Source organism: Hyperolius riggenbachi, chromosome 2, assembly GCF_040937935.1.
Source record: "Hyperolius riggenbachi isolate aHypRig1 chromosome 2, aHypRig1.pri, whole genome shotgun sequence".
NCBI classification, from domain to species: Eukaryota; Metazoa; Chordata; class Amphibia; order Anura; family Hyperoliidae; genus Hyperolius; species Hyperolius riggenbachi.
Window position 1 is genome coordinate 35,998,298 of NC_090647.1, and position 26,199 is coordinate 36,024,496.

The following is a 26,199-nucleotide window of genomic DNA, read 5'->3' on the forward strand; positions in this document are numbered from 1 at the left end:
ATGAATTGACATTTTGCTAAGTGGTTGGTAAAGTCTGCTGTTTTCAGCATTATCGCATGAGGTAATGCCTTATGAATCGAGGCCTAGGTGTACTGCAGGCAATTTATGCTGGTTGTTTGAGACTGCTGGTTAGTGGAGTTCTGGATAACCTGTACTGCAGGCAATTTATGCTAGTTGTTTGAGACTGCTGGTTAGTGGAGTTCTGGATAACCTGTACTGCAGGCAATTTATGCTGGTTGTTTGAGACTGCTGGTTAGTGGAGTTCTGGATAACCTGTACTGCAGGCAATTTATGCTGGTTGTTTGAGACTGCTGGTTAGTGGAGTTCTGGATAACCTGTACTGCGGGCAATTTATGCTGGTTGCTTGAGACTGCTGGTTAGTGGAGTTATCTGGATAACCGGGACTCTACTGTGTTTTCTTTTTTTAATAGTCTACTAACTGACAGCTTGTTTTCGATACTGTTTTTGACACCTACAGCAAAGAACATTTTTAATCCGTTTGCGGAAGAGCTCATCCCGGATGCCGTATATAATGGGGCTGATGAACCTCGGCAAACACATGAAGAAACAAAAGTTGACCATGGGCAGCACACTAACATAATCTCTCAGCAGTGTCTCAAAGATGCTGTAACTGTAAGCTACCATGCACAGCAGGAGCTGAATGGCGTGGAGCATGACGGTGGTGCCAGCTTTGGCAGCAGAAGACTTCCTCAAATCAACCCTGAAAGCCACCAACATAATCTTGGTGTACGTGAAGATGATTATCAGTCCCACCATGGAAAAAGTTGTGGCGTGGGCAACAATCCGAATGGTATTTTGCACAGGAGTGACAAGGAATGAAGTTCTACTGCAGATAACATTCTGAGAGTAGAACAATTTATCAGTGGACAAGATCAGAATTATGATATCGCTTATGTTCGGCAAAATCCCTATGGCCCATATGATTGCAAAAGCAAGTTGTGCTCTTTGTAAGGTGCAGAGCTCTTCATGCCTTAATGGGAAGCATATGGCAATATAGCGTTCCAAGGACATAATGGCGAGGTTGTAAGGAGCGATCTTCAGTGTGGAAGAGGTCCCAAGGACAAAAATGTAACAAAACGGGGCAGGGTAGGTAGAGGGATAAAAAGAAGCAAAGAACAAGAAGAGGCTCAAGAGGAGATACACCAAGTCAGCAATGAGCATGTGACCAAACAGGACATAGCGGACTTCCTGACGGGCAACAGCACTGGTAAAGTAGATGCTCAGCATAGCAGCCATGATGTAAAGGTAAATTATGAAACTTGCCATTGTGATGCCAAGAAAAGTCCATTGCATTACATTTTTGGTTACAACGTTGATTTCCTGGGTATTATTATTGTGCTGGATATCCGAGATGTTTGTCATGACGTATGAGCGATGGATGTAGAAACTGGCAGAGATAGCAAAGAACAGAAATAAAATCTGGGCATATAGTGTGTACTCTCTAAGCACTTTATCCCTTGCACCTAGTACACCTATATGCTGCTCCATTGAATAGCCTTCAGTCAGAGCAGTTACTGAATGCACGACCAAAAGGGCCGCCTGCTATGGGAAGTGCGGCTATACTATTGGTAGCCGCAGTTCACATAGAGGGCGGCCCCGTTTTTGGCCATTTTGGCCGAGAGGGGGTTACTAGTTGCCCAGGGGGATCATTAGTTCCCAGGGGTATTAGTTGTGGGGGTATTAGTTACCCGGGGGTTATTAGTTGCCTAGGGGGAGGTTATTAGTTGTCCACAGGGGAGGTTATTAGTTGCCCAGGGGGGAGGGTTATTAGTTGCCCAGGGGAAGCTTATCAGTTGCCCAGGGGGGAGGGTTATTAGTTGCCCAGGGGGAGGTTATTAGTTGCCTGGGGGGAGGGTTATTAGTTGCCTGAGGGAGAGGTTATTAGTTGCCTGGGGGGGTATTAGTTGTCCGGGGAGGGTTATTAGTTGCCCAGGGGGGAGGGTTATTAGTTGCACAGGGGAAGGTAGGAGGGTTATTAGTTGCACAGGGGAGGGTTATTAGTTGCCTGGGGGAGGTTATTAGTTGCCCACAGGGGAGGTTATTAGTTGCCTGGGGGGAGGGTTATTAGTTGCCAGGGGAAAGTTATAAGCTGCCTGGTGGAGAGTTATTAGTTTCCCGGGGGAGGGTTATTAGTTGCTGGGGGGAGGGTTATTAGTTGCCGGGGAGGGTTATTAGTTGCCGGGGGAAGGTTATAAGCTGCCTGGGGGAGAGTTATTAGTTGCCCAGCGGGAGGGTTATTAGTTGCCCGGGGGAGGGTTATTAGTTGCCCGGGGGAGGGTTATTAGTTGCTGGAAGGTTATTAGTTTCCCAGGGGAGGGTTATTAGTTGCCCGGGGGAGGGTTATTGGTTGCTGGGGGGAGGTTATTAGTTGCCCGGGAGAGATGTTGTTAGTTGCCTGGGGGGAGGGTTATTAGTTGCTGGAGGGAGGGTTATTAGTTGCCCGGGGAGGGTTATTAGTTGCTGGGGGGAGGGTTATTAGTTGCACGGGGGAGGGTTATTAGTTGCCCGGGGGAGGGTTATTAGTTGCTGGAAGGTTATTCGTTTCCCAGGGGAGGGTTATTAGTTGCCCTAGGGAGGGTTATTGGTTGCTGGGGGGAGGTTATTAGTTGCCCGGGAGAGATGTTGTTAGTTGCCTGGGGGGAGGGTTATTAGTTGCTGGAGGGAGGGTTATTAGTTGCCCGGGGAGGGTTATTAGTTGCTGGGGGGAGGGTTATTAGTTGCCTGGGGGAGGGTTATTAGTTGCCGGGGGAAGGTTATAAGCTGCCTGGGGGAGAGTTATTAGTTGCCCGAGGAGGGTTATTAGTTGCCCGGGGGAGGGTTATTAGTTGCCCAGGGGAAGGTTATTAGTTGCCCAGGGAGGGAGGGTTATTAGTTGCCCGGGGAGGGTTATTAGTTGCTGGGGGGAGGGTTATTAGTTGCCTGGGGGAGGGTTATTAGTTGTCGGGGGAAGGTTATAAGCTGCCTGGGGGAGGGTTATTAGTTGCCCGAGGAGGGTTATTAGTTGCCCGGGGGAGGGTTATTAGTTGCCTGGGGGAAGGTTATTAGTTGCCCAGGGATGGAGGGTTATTAGTTGCCGGGGGGAAGGTTATTAGTTGCCCAGGGAGGGAGGGTTATCAGTTGCCTGGGGGGAGGGTTAATAGTTGCCTGGGGGGGAGGGTTTTTAGTTGCCCAGGGAGGGAGGGTTATTAGTTGCCAGGGGAGAGTTATTAGTTGTGGAGGGCTATTCATTGCTTGGAGGAGGGGTATTAGTTGACCGGGGGAGGGTTATTAGTTGTGTAGGGTTATTAATTGCTTGGAGGAGGGGTATTAGTTGACCGGGGGAGGGTTATTAGTTGCCTGGGGGGAGGAGGGCTATTCATTTCTCGGGCGGAGCGTTATTAGTTTTGGGGGGGCGAGTTATTTGTTGCCCTGTGAGGGAGGGTTATTAGTTGCACAGGGGAGAGTTATTAGTTGCTCGGGGGGGGGGGGGGAGTTATTAGTTGCATGAATTGTATGAATTGGGTTTTTTTTGTTTTGTTTTCAAAATGTCACACAATATTTGCTTGCGAGATTTGCACTTTCAATTTAGCACATTTCCTATTGTAAATGGCACATAGGGGGCTTTCAGGACCCATTAATGTGATATATTGTTATTGGAAACATACAGTCATGGAAGGATGCATTGATTTTTTTTTTTTTTATGGTTTTAATGTGTTGATTATATGATTCACTATGGATAGGTATGCTTTTCAACAGAAGGTGCTGCTGCTTATTATTATTCATATTTAGTATTTATATAGTGCTTACATTGTCCGCAGCGCTGTACATAGTCTTGCAATAGAGATATCATACACTCCAGACATCCCCCTGTCCAGTCAGTTTTAGTTTCACTTTCATATATGCTTAGATATATATAGTACTAGCTGATGACCCGGCGTTGCCCGAGTATGTATTTGGCTGGTGTTGGCTCCGCCCACTTTTTCTAACCCTACCACAAAAAAAGTCAGTGACTAAGTTTGTGAGCTTTGGGGTCTTTGGCATCAATAATTTGTATATTCCTATAGAAATTAAACAAATCAGATTGGCTGTTTGTGGCTCGGCCCCTCTCCAGCATTTGAACCACAGTCACCCAATGACCAACTGTAGCAGGTTTGAGGCGTCTGCTATTAACAGTGTAAAAATGGCAGCAATTTAAATATTCCCCTTGAAAATCAACAGGTGGATTTTGATTGGCTGTTATAGGCTCCACCCACATCCCTGAATATTAATCTCAGTCACCCAGTGACCATCTGGGCAAAGTTTGAGAACCCTGCTATTAACAGTGTAGGAAGGGCTGCAGTTTATATTTTCTCAGTGAAATGTGTTTTTGGCTCGGCCCACTTTTTGTAACCTTGACACAAAGTCACTCAATGACCAAGTTTGTGAGCTTAAAGGTCCTTAGCATCAATAATTTTTAGTTTCCCAGTGAAATGAAACAAATCTGATTGGCTGTTTGTGGCTTCACCCCTTTTTCTGAATTTGAAGCCCAGTGACCCAATAACCAACTGTACCAGGTTTGAGGCTCGTGCCATTAACAGTGCAAGAATATTAATCCCAGTCACCCAGTGACCAACTGTGCAAAGTTTGAGAACCCTGCCATTCACCGGGAAGAACGCCTGCAGTTTACATTTTCCTAGGGAAATCTGTTTTTGACTCCACCCAGTTTTTGTGACCGTGACAGTCACTCAATGACCAAGTTTGTGAGCTTTCGGGTTCCTGGCATTAAAATTGTGTGAATGGAAGCAGTTTATCCTGCAAAGAAATCTGATTGGCTGTTTGTGGCCCAGCTCCTTTAGTGAATTTAAACCCCTGTCACTTATTGACCTACTCTAGCAGGTTTGAGGCCTCTGACATTAACAGTTTATGAATGGCAGAAGTTTCAATATTCCCCTTGAAAATCAATAGGTGCATTTTGATTGGCTGTTGTAGGCTCCACCTACTTTTCTGAATATTAATCTCAGTCACCCAGTGACCATCTGGGCAAAGTTTGAGAACCCTGCCATTAACAGTGTAAGAATGGCTGCAGTTTATATTTTCCCATGTAAAAAGTTAGTTGTTTTTGGCTCCGCCCACTATGTCTAACCTTGACATACAGTCATCAATGACCAAGTTTATGAGCTTTGGAGTCTTTGGCATCAATAAGTTGCATTTTCCCATTGAAATTAAACAAATCTGATTGGCTGTTTGTGGCCCACCCCCTTTTCAGAATTTAAACCCCAGTAACCAGTAGGCTCCACCTACTTCTCTGATTATTAATTCCAGTCACCCAGTGGCCAACTGTGTCAAGTTTGGGAACCCTGCTATTAACAGTGTAAGAATGGTTGCAGTTAATATTTTCCCATGTAAAAAATGTAATTGTTGGCACCGCCAACTTTTTCTAACCCTGACATACAGTCACTCAGTGACCAAGTTTTTCAAACTTTGGGGCCCTTGGTATCAATAATTTGTATATTCCCATTGAAATTAAATAAATATGATTGTATGTTTGTGGCTCTGCCCTCTTTCTGAATTTGAACCCCAGTCACCCAGTGACCGACTGTACCAGGTTTGAGGCATCTTCTATTGACAGTGTAAGAATGGCAGCAATTTAAATATTTCCTTTGAAAATCAACAGGTGAATTTTGATTGGCTGTTGTAGGCTCCAGCTCCACCCATTTTCCTGAATATTAATCCCAGTCACCCAGAAACCAATTGTGCAAAGTTTGAGAACCCTGCCATTAACGGTGTAAGAATGGCTGCAGTTTATATTTTCCTATTGAAATTTGTTTTTGGTTCCACCCACTTTTTGTAACCTTGACACACAGTCACTCAATGACCAAGTTTGGGAGCTTTCAGGTTCCTGGCATCAAAAATGTGTGAATGGAAGCAGTTTATCCACCAAGGAAATCTGATTGGCTGTTTGTGGCCCCGCCCCTTTAGTGAATTTGGACCTCAGTCACCCAATCACCGACTGTAGCAAGTTTGAAGCCTCCGCCACTAGCAGAATGGCAGCAGTTTAAATATTCCCTTTGAAAATCAATAGGTGAATTTTGATTGGCTGTTGTAGGCTCCACCCACTTATCTGAATCCTAATCTCATTCATCCAGTGACCAAGTGTACCAAGTTTGAAAACCATTAACAGTCTAAAGGTGGCCACACACCACACAATTTTTTAAATATCTGTTAAATTTAAGAATTGCAATCAATTTTTCTGTCTGATTGTAACATTTCAAAAATATGACCAATGTACCACACACCTATGTTACATTTTTCCTCAATTATGATAAAAATGATTGGAAACTCTGAGACAATTGCTAGGGTGTGTATATTGATAAATTGACAATCCAACACACACCATACAATCTTTAGTAGAAATTGAAGAGAAATATCTGACATTCCGGATGGATTTAAATCGAAAAAACGGGAAATCCGATCGGATTCTTCAGTCGAATAAAAAAAACGATTTTTTTTCAGAGATACGATCGTTTTTATCGAATTACTGTATAATCTGATCATTTTATTGTATCGTGTGTGGCCACCTTAAGAATGGCTGCAGCTTGCATTTTCCCATTTAAAATGAATGGCTGAAATTTGATTGGCTGTTTTATGCTCTGCCCACTTTTCCTGGATTTGTAACCTCGGTCACCAAGTGACCAACTGTGCCATGTGTGGGGACTCTGGCTTGATTACTGTGGGAATGGCAGCCTTTTACATTTTTTCCATTGACTTGAATGGGGGAAATCTGATTTGCTGTTTGTAGCTCCGCCCAGGTGTGCAGGGGGGACACGAGACCCCCAGAACATATCATCCCAGGTAGTAACGGATCTGTATACCAAGTTTCGTTCAAATCGGTCAAGCCGTTTTCGAGTGATCGCAGCACATACACACACACACACACACACACACACACACACACACACACACACACACACACACACACACACACACACACACACACACACACACACACACACACACACACACACACACACACACACACACACACACACACACACACACACACACACAGTACATCCGATTTTATATATAGACTAGCCAACCCGCGTCGTAGCATACGCCGCATCTATCTATCTAATAGAGTACGTGCCTCAACCTTGAAGCAAGAAGAAGTAGGCTTTCCATGAGAAAATGTATGCGTGCTCAAACACCAAGTTTAACCCTAGCAAGTCTGGCTTTGCAAATCCGACCTAATTGGCTATTCATGAGGCAATGCTCATGCAAATATGCATTTGCTTTCGCATGCCAAACTATGCAGGGTCAAGAAACCAATACTGCAAAGTGCTCTCTCGCTGCCTGGGAACCACAGCGGCACCCCGGAGTGGGAGGCTGGGTGGCGCAGCCGCCCCCCCTCCCCCCCCCAAGCGTGGCCAGCGCTGGGGAGAGCCGTCCGCACCCACCTCCTAATATTAAAAACAGCCACTTACCTTAACGTCCATTGGGTTCTGCTACATGCGCATTAATTTTCTCATGGAAAGCATTTTGTGCAGTTTGTATCCTTTGGAGGCAGGTGGTGGATGGCTTGCTCCGGTGGTGTAAACCCTGGAGTGAGTTGTCTGCGCCTGTCCTCCCCCCCCCCCTCTGGAGTGCTGTATGTGAGCCAGCCCTGAGCTCTAAAGCTCGGGGTGACCCATGCTTCTCTCCTTTCTCATGTGGTGCCCCCAAATTAATGCGCATGTAGCAGAACGCAATGGACGTTAAGGTAAGTGCCTGTTTTTAATATTGGGAGGTGGGTGCAGACGGCTCTCCCCGGCGCTGGCCACACTTGGGGGGGGGGGGGGTCGTCCACGCCACCCAGCCTCCCCCTCCGGGGTGCCGCTGTGGTTTCCAGGCAGTGAGAGAACCTGGGACCCTGCGGTCCCCCCAGTTGTATAAAAAGGGTGCATTGGGAATCCTCCCCGTGGCGCTCCTGGAGGCCTGGAGCACACCAAAAACTGCTAGCAGATCTGCAAAATGCTAGCAGATTTTGAAACGCTTTTTCTTATTTTTCTGTAGCATTTCACCTAGCATTTTGCGGTTTTGTAAAGCGTTTTTGGTGTAGTAGATTTCATATATTGTTACAGTAAAGCTGTTACTGAACAGCTTTTGTAACAAAAACGCCTGCAAAACCGCTCAGAACTGCCGTTTTTCAGAGCGGTTTGCGTTTTTCCTATACTTTACATTGGAGGCAGAAACGCCTCCGCAATCCAAAAAATGCCTCACCTCGGGAGTATGCGTTTCAGCAAAACGCCTCCCGCTCTGGTGTGCACCAGCCCATTGAAATACATTACCCAAGCGTATCCGCAGCCGCAAGTGGATCGCAAAACGCTGCCGAACCGCTCTGGTGTGCACTAAGCCGGATAGTGCTAATGTAGCATGTAGCAGGGTGACTGCTTTGTGGTATTGGTTTGTGCATGCATTTGCATGAGCATTGCCTCATGAATAGCCAATTAGGCCAGATTTGCAATGTCAGACTTGCTAGGGTAAGACCTCTTTTCCATGGACTGTGAATAGGCAGTGAAATGGCTCTCAAACTCTCACAACTGCTCACTGCTGCCTGGTAACTGCTTGCTGCTGCCTGGTAACTGCTTGCTGCTGCCTGGTAACTGCTTGCTGCTGCCTGGTAACTGCTCACTGCTGACTGATAACTGCTTGCTGCTGCCTGGTAACTGCTTGTTGCTGCCTGGTATCTGCTCACTGCTGCCTGGTAACTGCTTGCTGAGCACACAGCTCAACAGTCCGTGGAAAAGAAGCCTTAAACTTGGTGTTTGAGCATGCATAAATTTTCTCATGCAAAGTACTTCTTCTTGTTTGAAGGTTGAGGCACTTAGTCTATTATATATATAGATTCAAATTGTAGCTATTAAAGTGAAGTGAAAAAAAATTATCATATAATGAATTGTATGTGTAGTACGGATTCATAGTAGAACATTAGTAGCATAGAAAAGAATCTCATGTTTTTACTTTCGCTTTTTTTTAACATTGCATCATTCTCTAATATTTATAGTTTACAAACTACACTCTGCATTTTAACCTATAAAACACAGCAGAGAAAATGACCCTTTGAACTGCATTGCAGTAAAATATTATCTGATGTTGTCTATCGCTGTTTCTTTGATGTGTACACTACAGTATAAGTGCTTCAGAAAATAGCATTGCTCTCTGACTAAATGTGTCAGAGTGCTCAGAGAAGCTCTTTTGCATAGATAACAACTGAAGTTTCTTAGGCCCCGTTCACACTTGCGTTTCTCTGCCAAACGGACCGGATGACTTGACCGGATCCGGATCAGAACCGTACGGTCCGGATCCGGTCAGGTTGCATCAGGTGTACATCAGGATGCGATCCGGATCCGTTTGGCAAAAGAGAGTAGAAATAAATAAAAATTTTGGGGTCTGGGAGGTCAGCAGAAGGTGCACCTGTGGAATCAGGTTCTTTAGGCCTCACCTCCACCTCCGACATACTGCCAACAGCTCCAGCACGTTAAAAGTCACTGCTGCTTCACTCCAAAATGCTTGCCCATGTGTCCCCATCCAAAATCGCCGCTAGAATACGCATAGGAAGTGGGGTAGAACGTCAGGTGTTTGTAGCCAGTGTGTTCTGTGCTTCCGTTTCCTATTGGTTTTCTGTTTCCGGATGGTGCAGTCAGGCTCCAGCCGGACCAAAAAATAGCGCATGTTGGAAAAGAGTCCGGATCCGGTCCGGCTCCGTACTGTACGGAACGGACGCGTGTGAACGTCCGCATAGCCTTTGCATTGCTATGCGGAACGTACGTTCCGTTTGTACAGTATACGGTCCGGATCCAATTAGGCGAATCCGGACAGCGAACGCTAATGTGGACCGGGCCTTAAAGTACCCCTGGACGGGGTTTTGAACAATATAACTTTTAAATGTTATTTTATTTTATTCTGCTGTGACATGTCACAGCATGATCCTCCTCCCCCTCCAGCTACCCCTCTATCTCCCGCTGCATGGAGTCTTTTGGATCGGGCTAGGAGGAAGTGTCTGCACTTCCTCCTCTCTGCCCGTCCTTAGCTCCGCCCCCTGCACTCCCCGCTTATAGTTCCCGATGTCAGTATTGCACACAGTGCGCAGGGGAACAGCGCTGTGTGCGGGCTTGTGATAATTGAAGTCAGAATGATAGTGTACTAATATACACTATCATTCTGACTTGAATTATCACAAGCCCACACACATCCCTGCTCCCCTGTGCGCTGTGTGCGGTACTGACATCAGGAACTATAAGCGGGGAGTGCAGGGGGCGGAGCTAAGGACGGGCAGAGAGGAGGAAGAATGGGCACTTCTTCCCAGCCCGTAATGGACGTTCTGCTCAAGTCAAAGATTTCGACTGAGCAGAACAAGGGACGGGGGGCGCTGAAGGAGGAGCAAGGTGCTGTGATGCATGTCACAGCATATGAAGTTAAACAGGAATAATGAGTATATCGTTTTTAACCTGGTTCAGGGGTACTTTAACTCTTCCTGTACTGAAAACAATATGAGACTCATATCATTACTACTAATGTTCTATTTCTTAAAGTGAACCTCCGGACTAAAAATCTACTCAGCATAACTGAAAAGGCTTGGTGTTTCTTTAACAGTTTCACAGCATCAGAACTTTGTTTTTCTTACCAAAGCATCATTTTTAGCTGCATTTTTAGCTAAGCTCCACCCATCAAAGAAAAAAAGCCCGGGCTTTTTTTCCCTGATGCTGTGCAGAGCATGATGGGATTGTTGTTCATGTTACCTAGCAACTGTGAGGGAGGATCAGCACACAGGACAGTTGGAACTGTGTCTCATGCTCCCTGTCACCTCCTTTCAACCAAAAAGATGGCTGCCCTCATGAAATCAAACATTTGCCTGTTCTTTTAAAACAGTGTGGGTAAGAGATTATATTACCTATCTATTTTAATTAACATAACTAATGTAACTTAATGACAGTATGTTTGTTTAGGCTGGAGTTCCTCTTTAACTGTACTACACACATATTTCATCATATCATAAGTTTATTTTCACTTCAGATTTCCTTTAACATGAAGAGAAAGGTGATTGGAGGGAACCTACTGATTAGGAGCCGTCATTTGAATACATATATGTAAAAAAAACAATACAGTAACCTTCTAGTAATGCTAAACATGAAAAGCAAAAATAACAATTCTAATGGTGGCCATACACAGTACAATAAAAACGTTCGATTATCCCGTTTTTTCGATCTAAATGATCGAATCGAATGAAAGTTAAAAAAAAAAAAAATTGATCAAGAAATTCGAACGATTATCCCGTTTTTTAGAGAAAAATCAGATCGGACATGCTGGAAAAATATTTATATTCGATCTAACGGAATAATCAAACTAAATTATCTAATCGAAAAAAAATGAAAAATTGTACCATGTATGGCCACCATAAGGATACATTTCTAAGAAAACAGATATCATCATTATCATTATACTTACAGTAAAGTATATATTACTCAGTAAAATAATTGATGAAAAATGCAAAGCTCTTATGCTGCTAATTGAATTTGTAAGATCAAAATAATAATAATCGGTGACATTCTACAATAGTGAAAACATTTACGTAAGTTGTAGCAGTCAGTCAATAGTTTTACTGTAGTTATCAGAAATAGAATGAGCAAATGGAAGTCAATCATAATAAACGGTTAATATACCTCTGTTAAAAATCCCCTAGTTAGGCTTGTTGTAAATGCATTAAGGAATTACAGAATGGAATGTAAATACTCAAGCAATCATTATCTGGTTACAGGTGCAGAGTGTCTGGCATCTTATCTCCTCCATAACGCATCACTTCAAAGTTAGTGTCTATTATTTTCTTTTTGTTTTCCTGTAAAAAGATGAACGAATATTTATTTATTTATCTGAATAGAGATAAGCAAGAAGGAGTTCATTTTCAGTAATAATGCCAACTTTATTGCAAACAGCATGCCAGCGCCGGTTCCAGACTTTTTGCTGCCTGAGACTAGGTTGACATATAACAGTTTTCTTCTTGGGTTTTCCGCAGGTGCGTTTGCGTTTTTGGTGCGTTTGCGCTTTTGTACGCAAATGCATTATTCAAGCGTTTTGCGTGTGTTTGTACGCGTTTGCTGTTCGCTAATAGAAAACACATATGCATTTTGTATGCTTATTCGATGCGGTTTTTTTTATTAAATATATGCAAATCATTAGGAAGACAACAGGAAGCGGAAATACATCAGAGATCTTTACTTTTTAATTAAAAAACGCAGTATAAAACCCATGGAAAACGCAATGCATATGCGCTCCATAGGTTTTCACTCTGTGCGTTTTGGCAGCCAGTCGGCATATTATGCAACACTGCAAGCGTCTGCAGAACGCTTACTGTAAATCGCAGGTGGAACGCTGGTCTTTCTGCATCCCATAGACTAACATTGCTGTATAAAATGCAGCGTTTCCTGCTACACAAGCGTTTCTGCCATGTGTGCACCTGGCCTGTGGAAAACTTGTGAGGATGCGCCTGACAGCCACCGCCCACCCTTTTGAATGATCGCACAGCACCCGACAATTTACTCTGCTTCATTTAATGTTCTCACATGACATGCTGCAGCTCAACACGATAGCACACTGGCTGGCTGTGAGTCTGTGACAAACACACTGCTCACCCTCAGCCACTCCATTCCTCCTCAGTCAGGACAACACTGCCACCTCCTCCCTTCTGCTGTCCAAGTCAAATAAAACACTGCTGCACTCCTGCCTCCCCCCTCCTTACTCACTGTCAGACTCCTCACACAGCACAACAAGCTGCTTTTCCCCAATGATGACCTCTTCACCTCGCTTGCTCTCCTCTCCTCTCGCTACTCCTCCTACTCTGACTGCATGCTGTAAGTGTAAACACGGTACAAACATGCTGCCCCTGTATTCTCTGCACCTGATGCAAATGTTTCACCTTGCTTCATGAGAGAACCACACCTGCAGCATGCAGTTTAGAATAGGGCCAATACAGATTGGTAGCAACTGCTTTAAGGGCCCTTTTCCACTAGCAATCGCAATCACAAATCACAAACGCCAGCGATTGCGATTGCGATTTTTCATTAATTCTGTTATGCGATTGCGATTTGTGATTTTCATTTGCATTGCATTATCATTGTAAAAATCGCTCCAGCAAGCGATTGCGATTTGCGATTAGCGATTTCCAAATCGAATCACTGTAGTGGAAAATACTTCTTGTGATTTCTATGATAAAGTAACAACTCTAGCGATTTAAAAATCACTAGCGATTTGCGATTTTGCGATTCAGCAATCACAATCGCTCTAGTGGAAAAGGGCCCTAAGGGCCAGTGCACACCAAAAACCGCTAGCAGATCTGCAAAACGCTAGCAAAACCTCTCTGAACATGCCTAGAATCGCTCTGAAAATCTGGTTCAAAAACCTATAGCGTTTTGCGGATCTGCTAGAGGTTTTTGTTCTGCACTGGCCCTTTCAGAGCGATTCTAGGCATGTTTAGAGAGATTTTGTAAACATGCCTGGCGTTTTTTGGAGCATTTTTGTTTAGCAGATTTCATATATTGTTACAGTAAAGCTGTTACTGAACAGCTTCTGTAACAAAAACGCTTGGAAAAACGCTCTGATCTAGAGTCTTTCAGAGCAGTTTTCCTCTTTCCTATACTTTAACATCAAGGCAAAAACGGCTCAGAAAGCTAAAAAAGCTGCATGACCCAAGTTTGCGTTTGTGGAAAAAACGAACCGTTTTGGTGTGCACCAGCCCATTGAAATACATTACCCAAGCAGTTTTCAAACCGCTAGCATTTTTAAAAACATCCAGAACTGCTCTGGAGTGCATCACCCCTTGGATCAGCCCAGTTCTGGACTGCAAGCAAACAGTAACCACATTTGCCTCAACAAAGATAAAGAATCTCCCATGAGCAAATGGACTACTCCGAAACCTCTCAGATCTGATGGATTTTTACCTCCTACTGTAAGCGACAAAGACATAGGAGAAAAGTAATTTAAACTGCATTTCAATCTGGGACAAATGTACATTTTTTTGCGCATGCGTACACAATATTTAAGATTTTACTATTTTTTTAATGACAGTGGCCCTTTAACAGAAAACAGAAAGAAGGTTGCAACAAATTAAACTGCTGCACAAAAAAAAGGAAAAAAACACAAGACAAAAAACATAAATATGAGGCTGCCAGAAATATAGCTTTTATTGTACTGTACAAATAAATCGGCAGGGGATCGGAAAGGCAAATCGTATATAAAAGTCACAGAAGAAGATTTATCAACGCATTACCGACAGTTTTTTCTTCTTAATCTGTTCTAACCAGCAGGGAGAACAGTTCTGCATGATAAGAACCTTCTTAAATCCTAGTAATAGTGACTATTTAGCATGAATTTCTAGAGCTGCACTACAGTTAAGAAAAGGGCAAATCCATCCCTAAACTGGCGCAGATTAAGAAGTGCTTGATAGGGTAGACATGATTGCAGAGTGCAGGCTAGACATGATTTGTGATTTGCTCCTCCCACCTGCTGAATTCCTCCTCAGAGCCTGCTGCTATCAATACAGCAGGTGTGCTGGTTACCTCAGCAACAGCAATTCCCCTCACACACCGCACTGTCTGAGAGACCTTCCTAGCTCCTCCTATTATACAACAGTTTTAGAAGGAATCTGCACTATGGCCTGGTGCACACCAAAAACCGCTAGCAGATCCGCAAAATGCTAGCAGATTTTGAAACGCTTTTTCTTCTTTTTCTGCAGCGTTTCAGCTAGCATTTTGCGGTTTTGTGAAGCGTTTTTGGTGTAGTAGATTTCATGTATTGTTACAGAAAAGCTGTTACTGAACAGCTACTGTAACAAAAAACGCCTGGCAAACCGCTCTGAAGTGCCGTTTTTCAGAGCGGTTTGCGTTTTTCCTATACTTAACATTAAGACAGAAACGCCTCCGCAATCCAAATTCTGCAGCAGCCCGGGAGCAGAGCCGGCCCGCTCATGAGGCGGGGTGAAACTTTTGCCTCAGGCGGCAAATTTCCAGGGGCGGCACCCACCCGTCCGTAGGTGCGGGGAGCCGGCCGCCGAGCTGGAGGGGTAGCTGGCAGGACGGGGGTATTGGGCCTAGCGGCCCCCGATCTGCGCTCCCCTCCAGCCTCAAGTAGAAGCAGCCGCTACTCGTAAGAGGCACGGGCGGGGAGGACTCACCTCTTCCTCGTTCCAGCGTGCGCTCCACTGACGTCACTTCCTGCACAGGAAGTGACGTCAGTGGAGCGCACGCTGGGAAGAGGTGAGTCCTCCCCGCCCGTGCCTCTTACAAATACCGGCTGCTTCTATTTAAGGCTGGAGGCAGCCTTATTGCCGCCTGAGCCAAATTTTTTCAAAATTTGCCTCAGGCGGCAAAAAGTCTTGGGCAGGCCCTGCCCGGGAGTATGCGTTTCTGCAAAACGCCTCCCGCTCTGGTGTGCACCAGCCCATTGAAATACATTACCCTAGCGTATCCGCAGCCGCAAGCGGATCGCAAACCGCAGCCGAACCGCTCTGGTGTGCACTAGGCCTATCTAATGATTTCTTAAGATGCCTGAGACAGTTCTGCGCAGATTTCTAAAAACCTACCAATATTTTGTCTCAGACACTTTTGATAAATCTGGCCCACAGTCTGTATCTAAACACGTGGAGTCACTTCCATATTATATGTACAGTATTTACAATAAAAGGTATGTTTAAATATATTTACTTTACTTTGAAACCTCCTTTGCCTTCTCATACATGCATGATCTATTTATCCTTGAGGCCTCTTTCACAGTAGGACGTTGCGGTTTGATGCAACGTTAAGGTCGCAATGCAAATTGCAACACAACGCCCCCCAAAAAGTCGCACCGCAACTTCATGCCCCGTTATCATCGCATACAGTAGGCAATAACGCTACATGTTACACACAAACGCAATGTGTGCACTGTGAATGTTGCACAGACTTTGTATTGCTGTGCATTAGTCTGCGTTGAAACATTTTCTACCGTGCGACTTTAACGTCGCACTGTGAAAGAGGCCTGAGGCTGGGTGTACACATAGCAGAAACGCTGCGTTTTTGCCGCTAATGGAAGTCTATGGGCCGCAGGAAAAAACGCACATAAAAACGTATACGTGTTTTATATGCATTTTCAAACCTGCGTTTTTAAAAACACTGGTTTTGTTGCATAATATTCATAGACGCATCAAAAAAACGCACATCATGAAAGTCAATGGGAACGCAATGGTATGCGTTTTTCATGCGTTTTCCATTCGTTTTTATATGCGTTTTTCCCTAAAAATATTGTTTTTTGCTGTATTTCCACTTCCTGTTGTCTTCCTAGTGATTCGCATATATTAAAATTTAAAAATGCATACAAAACGCATGTGCGTCTTTTATATGCAAACCACAAATGCATTAAAACGCACGCAAAACGCACGCAAAACGCTTGAAAAATGCATCGCAAACACACAAAAAACGCAGTAAAAACGCACAAAAACGCACACAACATGAACATAATCTTTCATGCAAACGCATTAAAACGCACACAAAACGCACCAAAAACGCATACAACATTACATAACCTTTCAAGTTATGTTAAGTGTGCACCCAGCCTGAAGCGGATCCCAGCTAAAAAACCTTGACTATATTGCAATACAATACAAAGCACAACAGGACAACCTGGCTAAACCTCACCCACTGGTGAACATTTCTGATAAGTGGGTTTCTGTATCAAATTCAGCCTACCACCATCTTAACTACCTAAATACCGCTCCACGCCCATGGGCGTGGCCGCAGCGGCAGCCCCAGGATCGCCTAACGCCAATTGGCATCAAGTCCTGGGGCTGCAGTTTGCAGGAGATCGCACGCAGGGTGCACGCGCATCTCCTGCTTGGGGGGCGGAGCTCCGCCCCGCCTTCAGTCTCCGAGCGGCAATCGCCGTTCGGGATACTGTTAGACGGCGTACCCGCCGTCTATTTACATGTGCAGCGCTGCGATCTGCCGCAGCGCTGCACTGGGGACAGCCGTATGACACGGCTGTCCCCCTGGGGCACTTGAGAGCGATCGGCTCTCATAGGCAGAGGCCTATGACAGCCGATCGCCATGATTGACCGGCTGGGGGAAGGGAGGGCTTTTGAAACAAAACAAAAAAATAGTCAAAAATAAAACAAAAATAAAGAAATAAATATTTATTAAAAAATAAACAAACATGGGGGGGGGGGGGGGGCGATCAGACCCCACCAACAGAGAGCTCTGTTGGTGGGGAGAAAAGGGGGAGGGGGAAATCACTTGTGTGCTGTGTTGTGCGGCCCTGCAGCTTGGCCTTAAAGCTGCAGTGGCCATTTTACTAAAAAAAGGCCTGGTCTTTAAGGGGGTTACCACTGTGGTCCACAAGTGGTTAAAAAGGCAAACACAACCTCAAAAACGCAAATGCAGAAAGCAAATCGCAAACACAACCAAAAAACGCAAATGCAAAACGAAAGTGCAGCCTAAAATAGGCAAAACGATTGTGGGAGAGGTGCTTCCAGGAGCCCTTGCAATCTTGGAACCAGGAGAGCCGCGGCGTTAGATGAGGGGGAGAGCATAATTCCTTTAGATGGTAATAGGAGAGGGAAAAAACATTTTAGGTGAAAGAATTGGCTATTTAATACAGTATATGTGAGGAGGCCATTAGTGATGAAGCCACATTTTTGGTCTCGGAACCGCTTTCAAATACCCCTGTAGTGAAAGTGATATGGAGGATGCCATATTTATTTCCTTTTAAACAATACCAGTTGCCTGGCAGCCCTGCTGATCTATTTGACTGCAGTAGTGTCAGAATCACACCAAAAGCATGTACAGTACTGGAGGGAAAAAACAAAGATAAACGGGAGCCCAAATGGTGCAGTATGTCACAAGTATTGGGTATAAAAAATTACTTTATAGAAGGGTACTTACCATGGGTGTCCACACATATGGCAAAACCGGGCATCTGCCCGAGCCTGGCTGCCCGCTGCCCTCCCCTGGCCGCGTGCCCGTGCAGCCAGCAGGAGGGGAACAGCGCAGAGAAGAGAGAGAGCTATGGGCACAGTGGGGAAGGGCGAACGTCTCCCCCCCTTCCCTCACCTTAGGGGGCTCTCTCTCCCTCGCTGTCCCCTCCGGAATGAAGTGTGCAGCGACTGGCAGCGGGCGGAACTTACCTCGTCTCGCTCCTGCGCCGGAAGTTCTAGTGCCGCACTCTGGTCTGGATCAGGCCAGAGTAGCGGCTAATCCATCCGGCACGTGCGACGAGAGGAGGTAAGTTCCGCCCGCTGCCAGCCGCTGCACACTTCATTCCGGACTCCGGAGGGGAGAGCGAGAGAGGGATGGAGAGCCCCCTAAGGTGAGTGCCCATAGCTCTCCCTCTTCTCTCCGCTGCTCCCCTCCTCCTGCACACATGGCCACTTTTTCTGGGGACATATCCCCCTGGCTACATATACTGGGACATATACCCTCTGCCTACATATACTGGGACATATACACCTGCCTACATATACTGGGACATATACCCCTGCCTACATATACTGGGACATATACACCTGCCTACATATACTGGGACATAAACACCTGCCTACATATACTGGGACATATACCCCTGCCTACATATACTGGGACATATACCCCTGGCTACATATACTGGGACATATACACCTGCCTACATATACTGGGACATATACCCCTGCCTACATATACTGGGACATATACACCTGCCTACATATACTGGGACATATACCCCTGCCTACATATACTGGGACATATACCCCTGCCTACATATACTGGGACATATACCCCTGCCTACATATACTGAGACATATACCCCTGCCTACATATACTGGGACATATACCCCTGCCTACATATACTGAGACATATACCCCCTGCCTACATATACTGGGACATATACCCCTGCCTACATATACTGGGACATATACCCCCTGCCTACATATACTGGGACATATACACCTGCCTACATATACTGGGACATATCCCCCTGGCTACATATACTGGGACATATACACCTGCCTACATATACTGGGACATATACCCCTGCCTACATATACTGGGACATATACCCCTGCCTACATATACTGGGACATATACACCTGCCTACATATACTGGGACATATACCCCTGCCTACATATACTGGGACATATACCCCTGCCTACATATACTGGGACATATACCCCTGCCTACATATACTGGGACATATACCCCTGCCTACATATACTGGGACATATACCCCTGCCTACATATACTGGGACATATCCCCCTGCCTACATATACTGGGACATATCCCCCTGGCTACATATACTGGGACATATACCCCTGGCTACATATACTGGGACATATACCCCTGCCTACATATACTGGGACATATACACCTGTCTACATATACTGGGACATATCCCCCTGGCTACATATACTGGGACATATACACCTGCCTACATATACTGGGACATATACCCCTGCCTACATATACTGGGACATATACACCTGCCTACATATACTGGGACATATACCCCTGCCTACATATACTGGGACATATACCCCTGCCTACATATACTGGGACATATACCCCTGCCTACATATACTGGGACATATACCCCTGCCTACATATACTGGGACATATACCCCTGGCTACTTTTTCTGGGGACATATACCCCTGCCTACATATACTGGGACATATCCCCCTGGCTACATATACTGGGACATATACCCCCTGCCTACATATACTGGGGCATATACCCCCTGCCTACATATACTGGGACATATACCCCCTGCCTACATATACTGGGACATATCCCCCTGGCTACATATACTGGGACATATACCCCTGCCTACATATACTGGGACATATACCCCTGGCTACATATACTGGGGACATATACCCCTGCCTACATATACTGGGCACATATACCCCTGCCTACATATACTGGGCACATATACCCCTGGCTACCTGTTCTGGGGACATCTCTACCCCTGGCTACCAGTTCTGGGGACATCTATACCGCTGGCCACCTATTCTGGGGACACCTATAGACCTGGGGCTACCTATTTTTGGGGAACCACAGCTGTCAGATTGAGTGTATTTTGGGGAACTGCTGCCAGGTGAGAGGTGTCTACATATTAAGGGGGCATTCTGCCTATTTATGTGAAAAGCTGTATCTTTATGTGCCTCATGACTGCTGAATTTGTCTTGTTGCGGGCCTCATGGTTACTGACTTTGTCTTGTTGGGGGCCTCATGATTTGTTGGGGGCCTCAAGATTGCTGAATTTGTCTTGTTGGGGGCCTCATGATTGCTGAATTTGTCTTGTTGGGGGCCTCATGATTGCTGAATTTGTCTTGTTGGGGGCCTCATGATTGCTGAGTTGGTCATGTTGGGGGCCTCATGATTGCTGAATTTGTCTTGATGGGGGGGGGGCCTCATGATTGCTGAATGTGTCTTGTTGGGGGTCACATGATTGCTAACTGCGAGACTATGGAAAAAGCTGAATCATCATCATATGAGCATTAAACCTACTTTTTCCGCTTTTTAAAACAGAAAATGAAACTGGGAGGTTCTAAAAAAATGAATAATTTTTTTCAGGAGTACGATGGATGAAATTGTTTATCTTCACAGTTTATTTTCAACTTAATTTTCCATAATGTTCATGTATGAGTTAAAACGTTTGTATTTAGTTTAAATTGCTGTTGGCACTTTGTTATAGTAAAGTGACTTTGCAGTTTGGACACTCGACCTCCAAAAGGTTCGCCACCACTGTCCTAATCTAATGTCCCACCATTGCTTAGTTCATGTAAACTTGTCTCCACCCACGACCACACCCACATTCTGGTTCATGACCGTAGCTCCATTTTTTGCTACGCGCGCCACACAACACCAGCCCAAATTTTTTGCTCCCCACTTTTTGCCCCCCCCCCCCTGGAAAATTTTCTGTGGACGCCCATGGTACTTACAAAGGTGGGTTGCAAAGGGGGCAACCGACCACTTCAGGCAGCTGGAGTGTTTTATACCTGACTCCACTCAGGTCTACCAGCAGTCCTGGACTCGGTCGCTCTCTTAGCAAAAAAAACGTTTTGTGGGACTATGCCCACTTCCTCAGGCAGGGGCGGCGCCAGGGGGGTGCTTGGGGGTGCTCGAGCACCCCCTAGAATTGTCCAAGCACCCCCAAAGCACCCCCTGGAGTGAACTGACTTCAGGCGTCTGAAAGACGCCAAGTCAGTTCACACAGCGGTAGCACGGAGCAGCAGGCAGGGCTACGGTAAGATGGCCGCCCGGAGCCCTGTTCTGCAGACTTCGAGTCTGCAGTGCATGGCTTCGGGCGGCCATTTTCCCGTAGCCCTGCTCTCTGCATGCAGGCAGGAAGTCTCGTCGTGACGTCGGGAAGGAAGAGGATCGTGGGCGCGCGGGCGCTGCGCGCCACAATGAGGTCGAGACAGGAGGTCGGGAAAGAAGGTCTTCTGGCTGTAGGTGAGTAAATGGGTTTTTCTTTTCTTTTTCAGGTGATGCTGATTGTGCATATTGGGGCCATATCTGCTACGGATTGTGCATATTGGGGTCATATCTGCTACGGATTGTGCATATTGGGGTCATATCTGCTACGGATTGTGCGTATTGGGGTCATATCTGCTACGGATTGTGCATATTGGGGTCATTTCTGCTACCGATTGTGCATATTGGGGTCATTTCTGCTACCGATTGTGCATATTGGGGTCATTTCTGCTACCGAATGTGCATATTGGGGTCATTTCTGCTACCGATTGTGCATATTGGGGTCATTTCTGCTACCGATTGTGCATATTGGGGTCATTTCTGCTACCGATTGTGCATATTGGGGTCATTTCTGCTACCGATTGTGCATATTGGGGTCATTTCTGCTACCGAGTGTGCATATTGGGGTCATTTCTGCTACCGATTGTGCATATTGGGGTCATTTCTGCTACCGATTGTGCATATTGGGGTCATTTCTGCTACCGATTGTGCATATTGGGGTCATTTCTGCTACCGATTGTGCATATTGGGGTCATTTCTGCTACCGATTGTGCATATTGGGGTCATATCTGCTACCGATTGTGCATATTGGGGTCATATCTGCTACCGATTGTGCATATTGGGGTCATATCTGCTACCGATTGTGCATATTGGGGTCATTTCTGCTACCGATTGTGCATATTGGGGTCATTTCTGCTACCGATTGTGCATATTGGGGCCATATCTGCTACCGATTGTGCATATTGGGGCCATATCTGCTACCGATTGTGCATATTGGGGCCCTATCTGCTACCGATTGTGCATATTGGGGCCATATCTGCTACCGATTGTGCATATTGGGGCCATATCTGCTACCGATTGTGCATATTGGGGCCATATCTGCTACCGATTGTGCACATTGGGACCATATCTGCTACCGATTGTGCATATTGGGACCATATCTGCTACCGATTGTGCACATTGGGACCATATCTGCTACCGATTGTGCATATTGGGACCATATCTGCTACCGATTGTGCATATTGGGACCATATCTGCTACCGATTGTGCATATTGGGGCCATATCTGCTACCGATTGTGCATATTGGGGCCATATCTGCTACCGATTGTGCATATTGGGACCATATCTGCTACCGATTGTGCATATTGGGACCATATCTGCTACCGATTGTGCATATTGGGACCATATCTGCTACCGATTGTGCATATTGGGGCCATATCTGCTACCGATTGTGCATATTGGGGCCATATCTGCTACCGATTGTGCATATTGGGGCCATATCTGCTACCGATTGTGCATATTGGGGCCATATCTGCTACCGATTGTGCATATTGGGGCCATATCTGATAACGATTGTGCATATTGGGGCCATATCTGATAACGATTGTGCATATTGGGGTCATATCTGCTACCGATTGTGCATATTGGGGTCATTGGACGTGTTTTTTGTTAAAATCTGCTCACATTACGTGTATTTTCTTGAGAAAACCTGCACAATTATGTGAATTTTCTGGGAAAAGGGTCACCAAAACTTGGGCCCTCTGTCTTTGCGTTGCACTTTTAAAGGGAACCCGAGGTGAGAATAATATTGAAGCTGCCATATTTATCTCCTTTTAAGTAATACCAGCTGCCTGGCTGCCGTGTTGGTCCTCTGCCTCTAATTCTTTCAACCATAGACCCTGAACAAGCATGCAGCAGGTCAGGGGTTTTTGACAATATTGTCAGAACTGACAAGATTAGCTGCATGCTTGTTTCTGGTGTAATTCAGTTCACTACTACAGCCAAATAGATCAGCAGGGCTGCCAGGCAACTAAAATTGTTTAAAAGGAAATAAATATGGCAGCCACCATATCACTCTTACCCTGGGTTCACTTCAAATTACAGTTAGCCCCGCCCTCATCCGGTCATGACCACGCCCATTTTTTCACCTCGCGCGCCGCAGGTTGTAGCCACACCCATTTTTTGCCGCGGCGCGCTTAGCGCGCTGCAGGTCGTCAGCTCCCCCGGAAATTGGTCCAGCACCTGCATAGCACCCCCTAAAAAAAAATCCTGGAGCCGCCACTGTCCTCAGGCCAAATAAAAGTGCCCTAGCAGTCTGTATGACGCATTCAGCGTGCCTCTGCCACACCAGAAACAAGCATGCAGCTAATCCTGTCAGAACTAACAATAATGTCAGAAACACCTGATATGCTGCATGCTTGTTCAGAGTCTATGGCTGAAAGTATTAGAGGCAGAGGATTAGAAGGATAGCCAGGCAACCTGTATTGTGTAAAGAGACTCTGAAGTCTCTTAAAATTCAGCTTTTTATTTCAAAAAGGTGATTAACATCATTCCCCTAACTAAAACGCTGCATTCCCGGGGCTGGACACGAACTAAATCCCCCCCTAGCAAAATCTACAACTTTTCTGGTCGTGGATTTTGCTGCCCTGTGCGTTTCCGTATGAGGCAGAGCTTTCAGCTGCAGCTCTGCCTCTACACGCGTCTATCAGCTCGTATCTCCGCTTCTCCCCCGGCCCTCTCAGTGAAGGAAGACTTAGAGGGGCGGGGGAGAGGCGGTGATCAGGGCTGACAGACGTGTGGAGAGGCAGAGCTGCAGCTGAAAGCTCTGCCTCACACGGAAACGCTGCCCGGATTGTCCCCCGGGGAGTTTTTGGGGGATTTAGTTATATTCAGCCGCGGGGATGCTGCGTTTTAGTTAGGGGAATGATGTTAAACACATTTTTGAAATAAAAAGCGGAATTTTAAGAGACTTCAGAGTCTCTTTAAAAGGAAATCAATATGGCAGCCTGCATATCCCTCTCGCTTCAGTTGTCCTTCAAGAGGCCGCACAGCTTGTTATCACCTCCTTATCCTCAGTATTTCTGCCATAAATCTGTAAGAAGAAAGTAAGGGTGATGCTCATGTTTGTTCCATACTTACTGAGAAGTCGGAGCAGCAGCTGAATAAAAGTTGATAACTTCATAACCCAGCAGTGTGTGTGTGACTGTTGCTGAAATGTATATTTATATCCTTTCTGACTCTGCTGGGTATTCATTATCAGTCCTCATAGGTAATGTCAGTCCCATGGCCATCAAACTGTGCAAACTGTCATATGAACACATGACACGTCTTTATTCAGCACACATGAATGTGAACCAAATGCCCAGTCTGGTTTGTATAGACCAGTGATGGATAACCTTGGCACTCCAGCTGTGACAAAACTACAAATCCTATTCTGCTTCTGCCTCCCTGAGTTATGCTTAGAGCTGATAGAGTATTGCAATGCCTCATGGGACTTGTAGTTCCACCACAGCTGGAGTGCCAAGGTTAGCCATCACTGGTATAGACCTTTGACTGAAGCAGGGCCAGTTCAAGCCACAATGGGGCCTGGAGCAAAATTAACCTGCCCAGAGCAGGATTATCCACCAGGCAACATAGGCAGTTGCTTGGGGCCTAGTGGGTGTCAAGGGGCCCACCTACCACCTTCTCTGACCTCTCTCCACTTCAGCTGACCAAAGGGACCACACGGGCGCCCCAAATCTACTACCTTTCCTAGGGTCCCATTACATCTTGTTCCATCTCTGCCCCTGCCCCTCCAGTCCGTGCGGTGTTGTCTCTATCATCGTGGGGGGGGGGGGGGGCTCTTCTCAGTGACCCGGTGCATGTTCTTGCATAATGAAATGCAGATGAGGCAGTCAGTGAAGAATTGAACTTCATCCCAATCAGTAGCTGATACCCCCTTTTACATGAGAAATCTATTCTTTTTCACAAACAGACCATCAGGGGGCGCTGTATGAGTGATATTGTGGTGAAACTCCTCCTACAAGAAACTCTGAGGACCGTGGTACTCCTGGCAGTTTCCTGTCTGTGAACCTTGTTGCATTGTGGGCAATAGCTGTTTACAGCTGTTTCCACCTGCCAAAAAAGCATGCAGCAGCTACATCACCTGCCAACAGTAAAAATGTCAGCATGTAATAAATGTCAGAATGTAAATCAGGGATTTAAAATATTTTGCAATGGGCAAACACTGACTAAATCATTTATACATAATTATTGTAAAAAATGAAGCACTTTTTTATTATATTATTTTCACTGGCGTTCCTCTTTAAGTGAACAACTGTGGTATCCCACAATGCATCACTACATACTAATGCATCAAGAGATGATTTGCATATTCAGTATTGATGCATTGTGGGAGACTACTATTGCTCACTTAAAGCTGAACTAAAGCTGCAATGCGATTGCAATTTTCTCCATTTAAAATGTGTGCTTTTTTTTCTTAACCTTCCTGGCGGTAAGCCCGAACTGAGTTCGGGCTATGCCGCCGGAAGGCACCGCTCAGGCCCCGCTGGGCCGATTTGCATAATTTTTTTTTTTGCTGCACGCAGCTAGCACTTTGCTAGCTGCGTGCAGTGCCCGATCGCCGCCGCTACCCGCCGATCCGCCGCTATCCGTCGCGCCGCAGAAGCCCCCCCCCCCCCAGACCCCGTGCGCTGCCTGGCCAATCAGTGCCAGGCAGCTCTATGGGGTGGATCGGAATCCCCTATGACGTCACGACGTCGTTGACGTCGGTGACGTCATCCCGCCCCGTCGCCATGGCGACGGGGGAAGCCCTCCAGGAGATCCCGTTCTTTGAACGGGATCTCCTGATCGCCGATCGCCGGCGGCGATCGGAGGGGCTGGGGGGATGCCGCTGAGCAGCGGCTATCATGTAGTAAGACTTTGTC

General features: G+C 46.0%; 2 protein-coding genes across 2 annotated transcripts in view; both read right to left on the reverse strand.

Moving 5' to 3' along the window:
* Nucleotides 1-26,199, reverse strand: part of LOC137544771 (odorant receptor 131-2-like) — a 177,038-nt gene that overhangs the window by 53,346 nt on the left and 97,493 nt on the right. The window lies entirely within an intron of this gene.
* LOC137544772 (odorant receptor 131-2-like) lies at nucleotides 436-1,383 on the reverse strand. The gene has a single exon (XM_068265862.1). It carries the CDS (start codon nucleotides 1,381-1,383, stop codon nucleotides 436-438), a length of 948 nt encoding a protein of 315 aa, XP_068121963.1.

Bases quoted from the DNA above. Each gene is read 5' to 3' on its own strand.
- LOC137544772 (XM_068265862.1), bottom strand. From the start codon at position 1,383: ATGACAAACATCTCGGATATCCAGCACAATAATAATACCCAGGAAATC.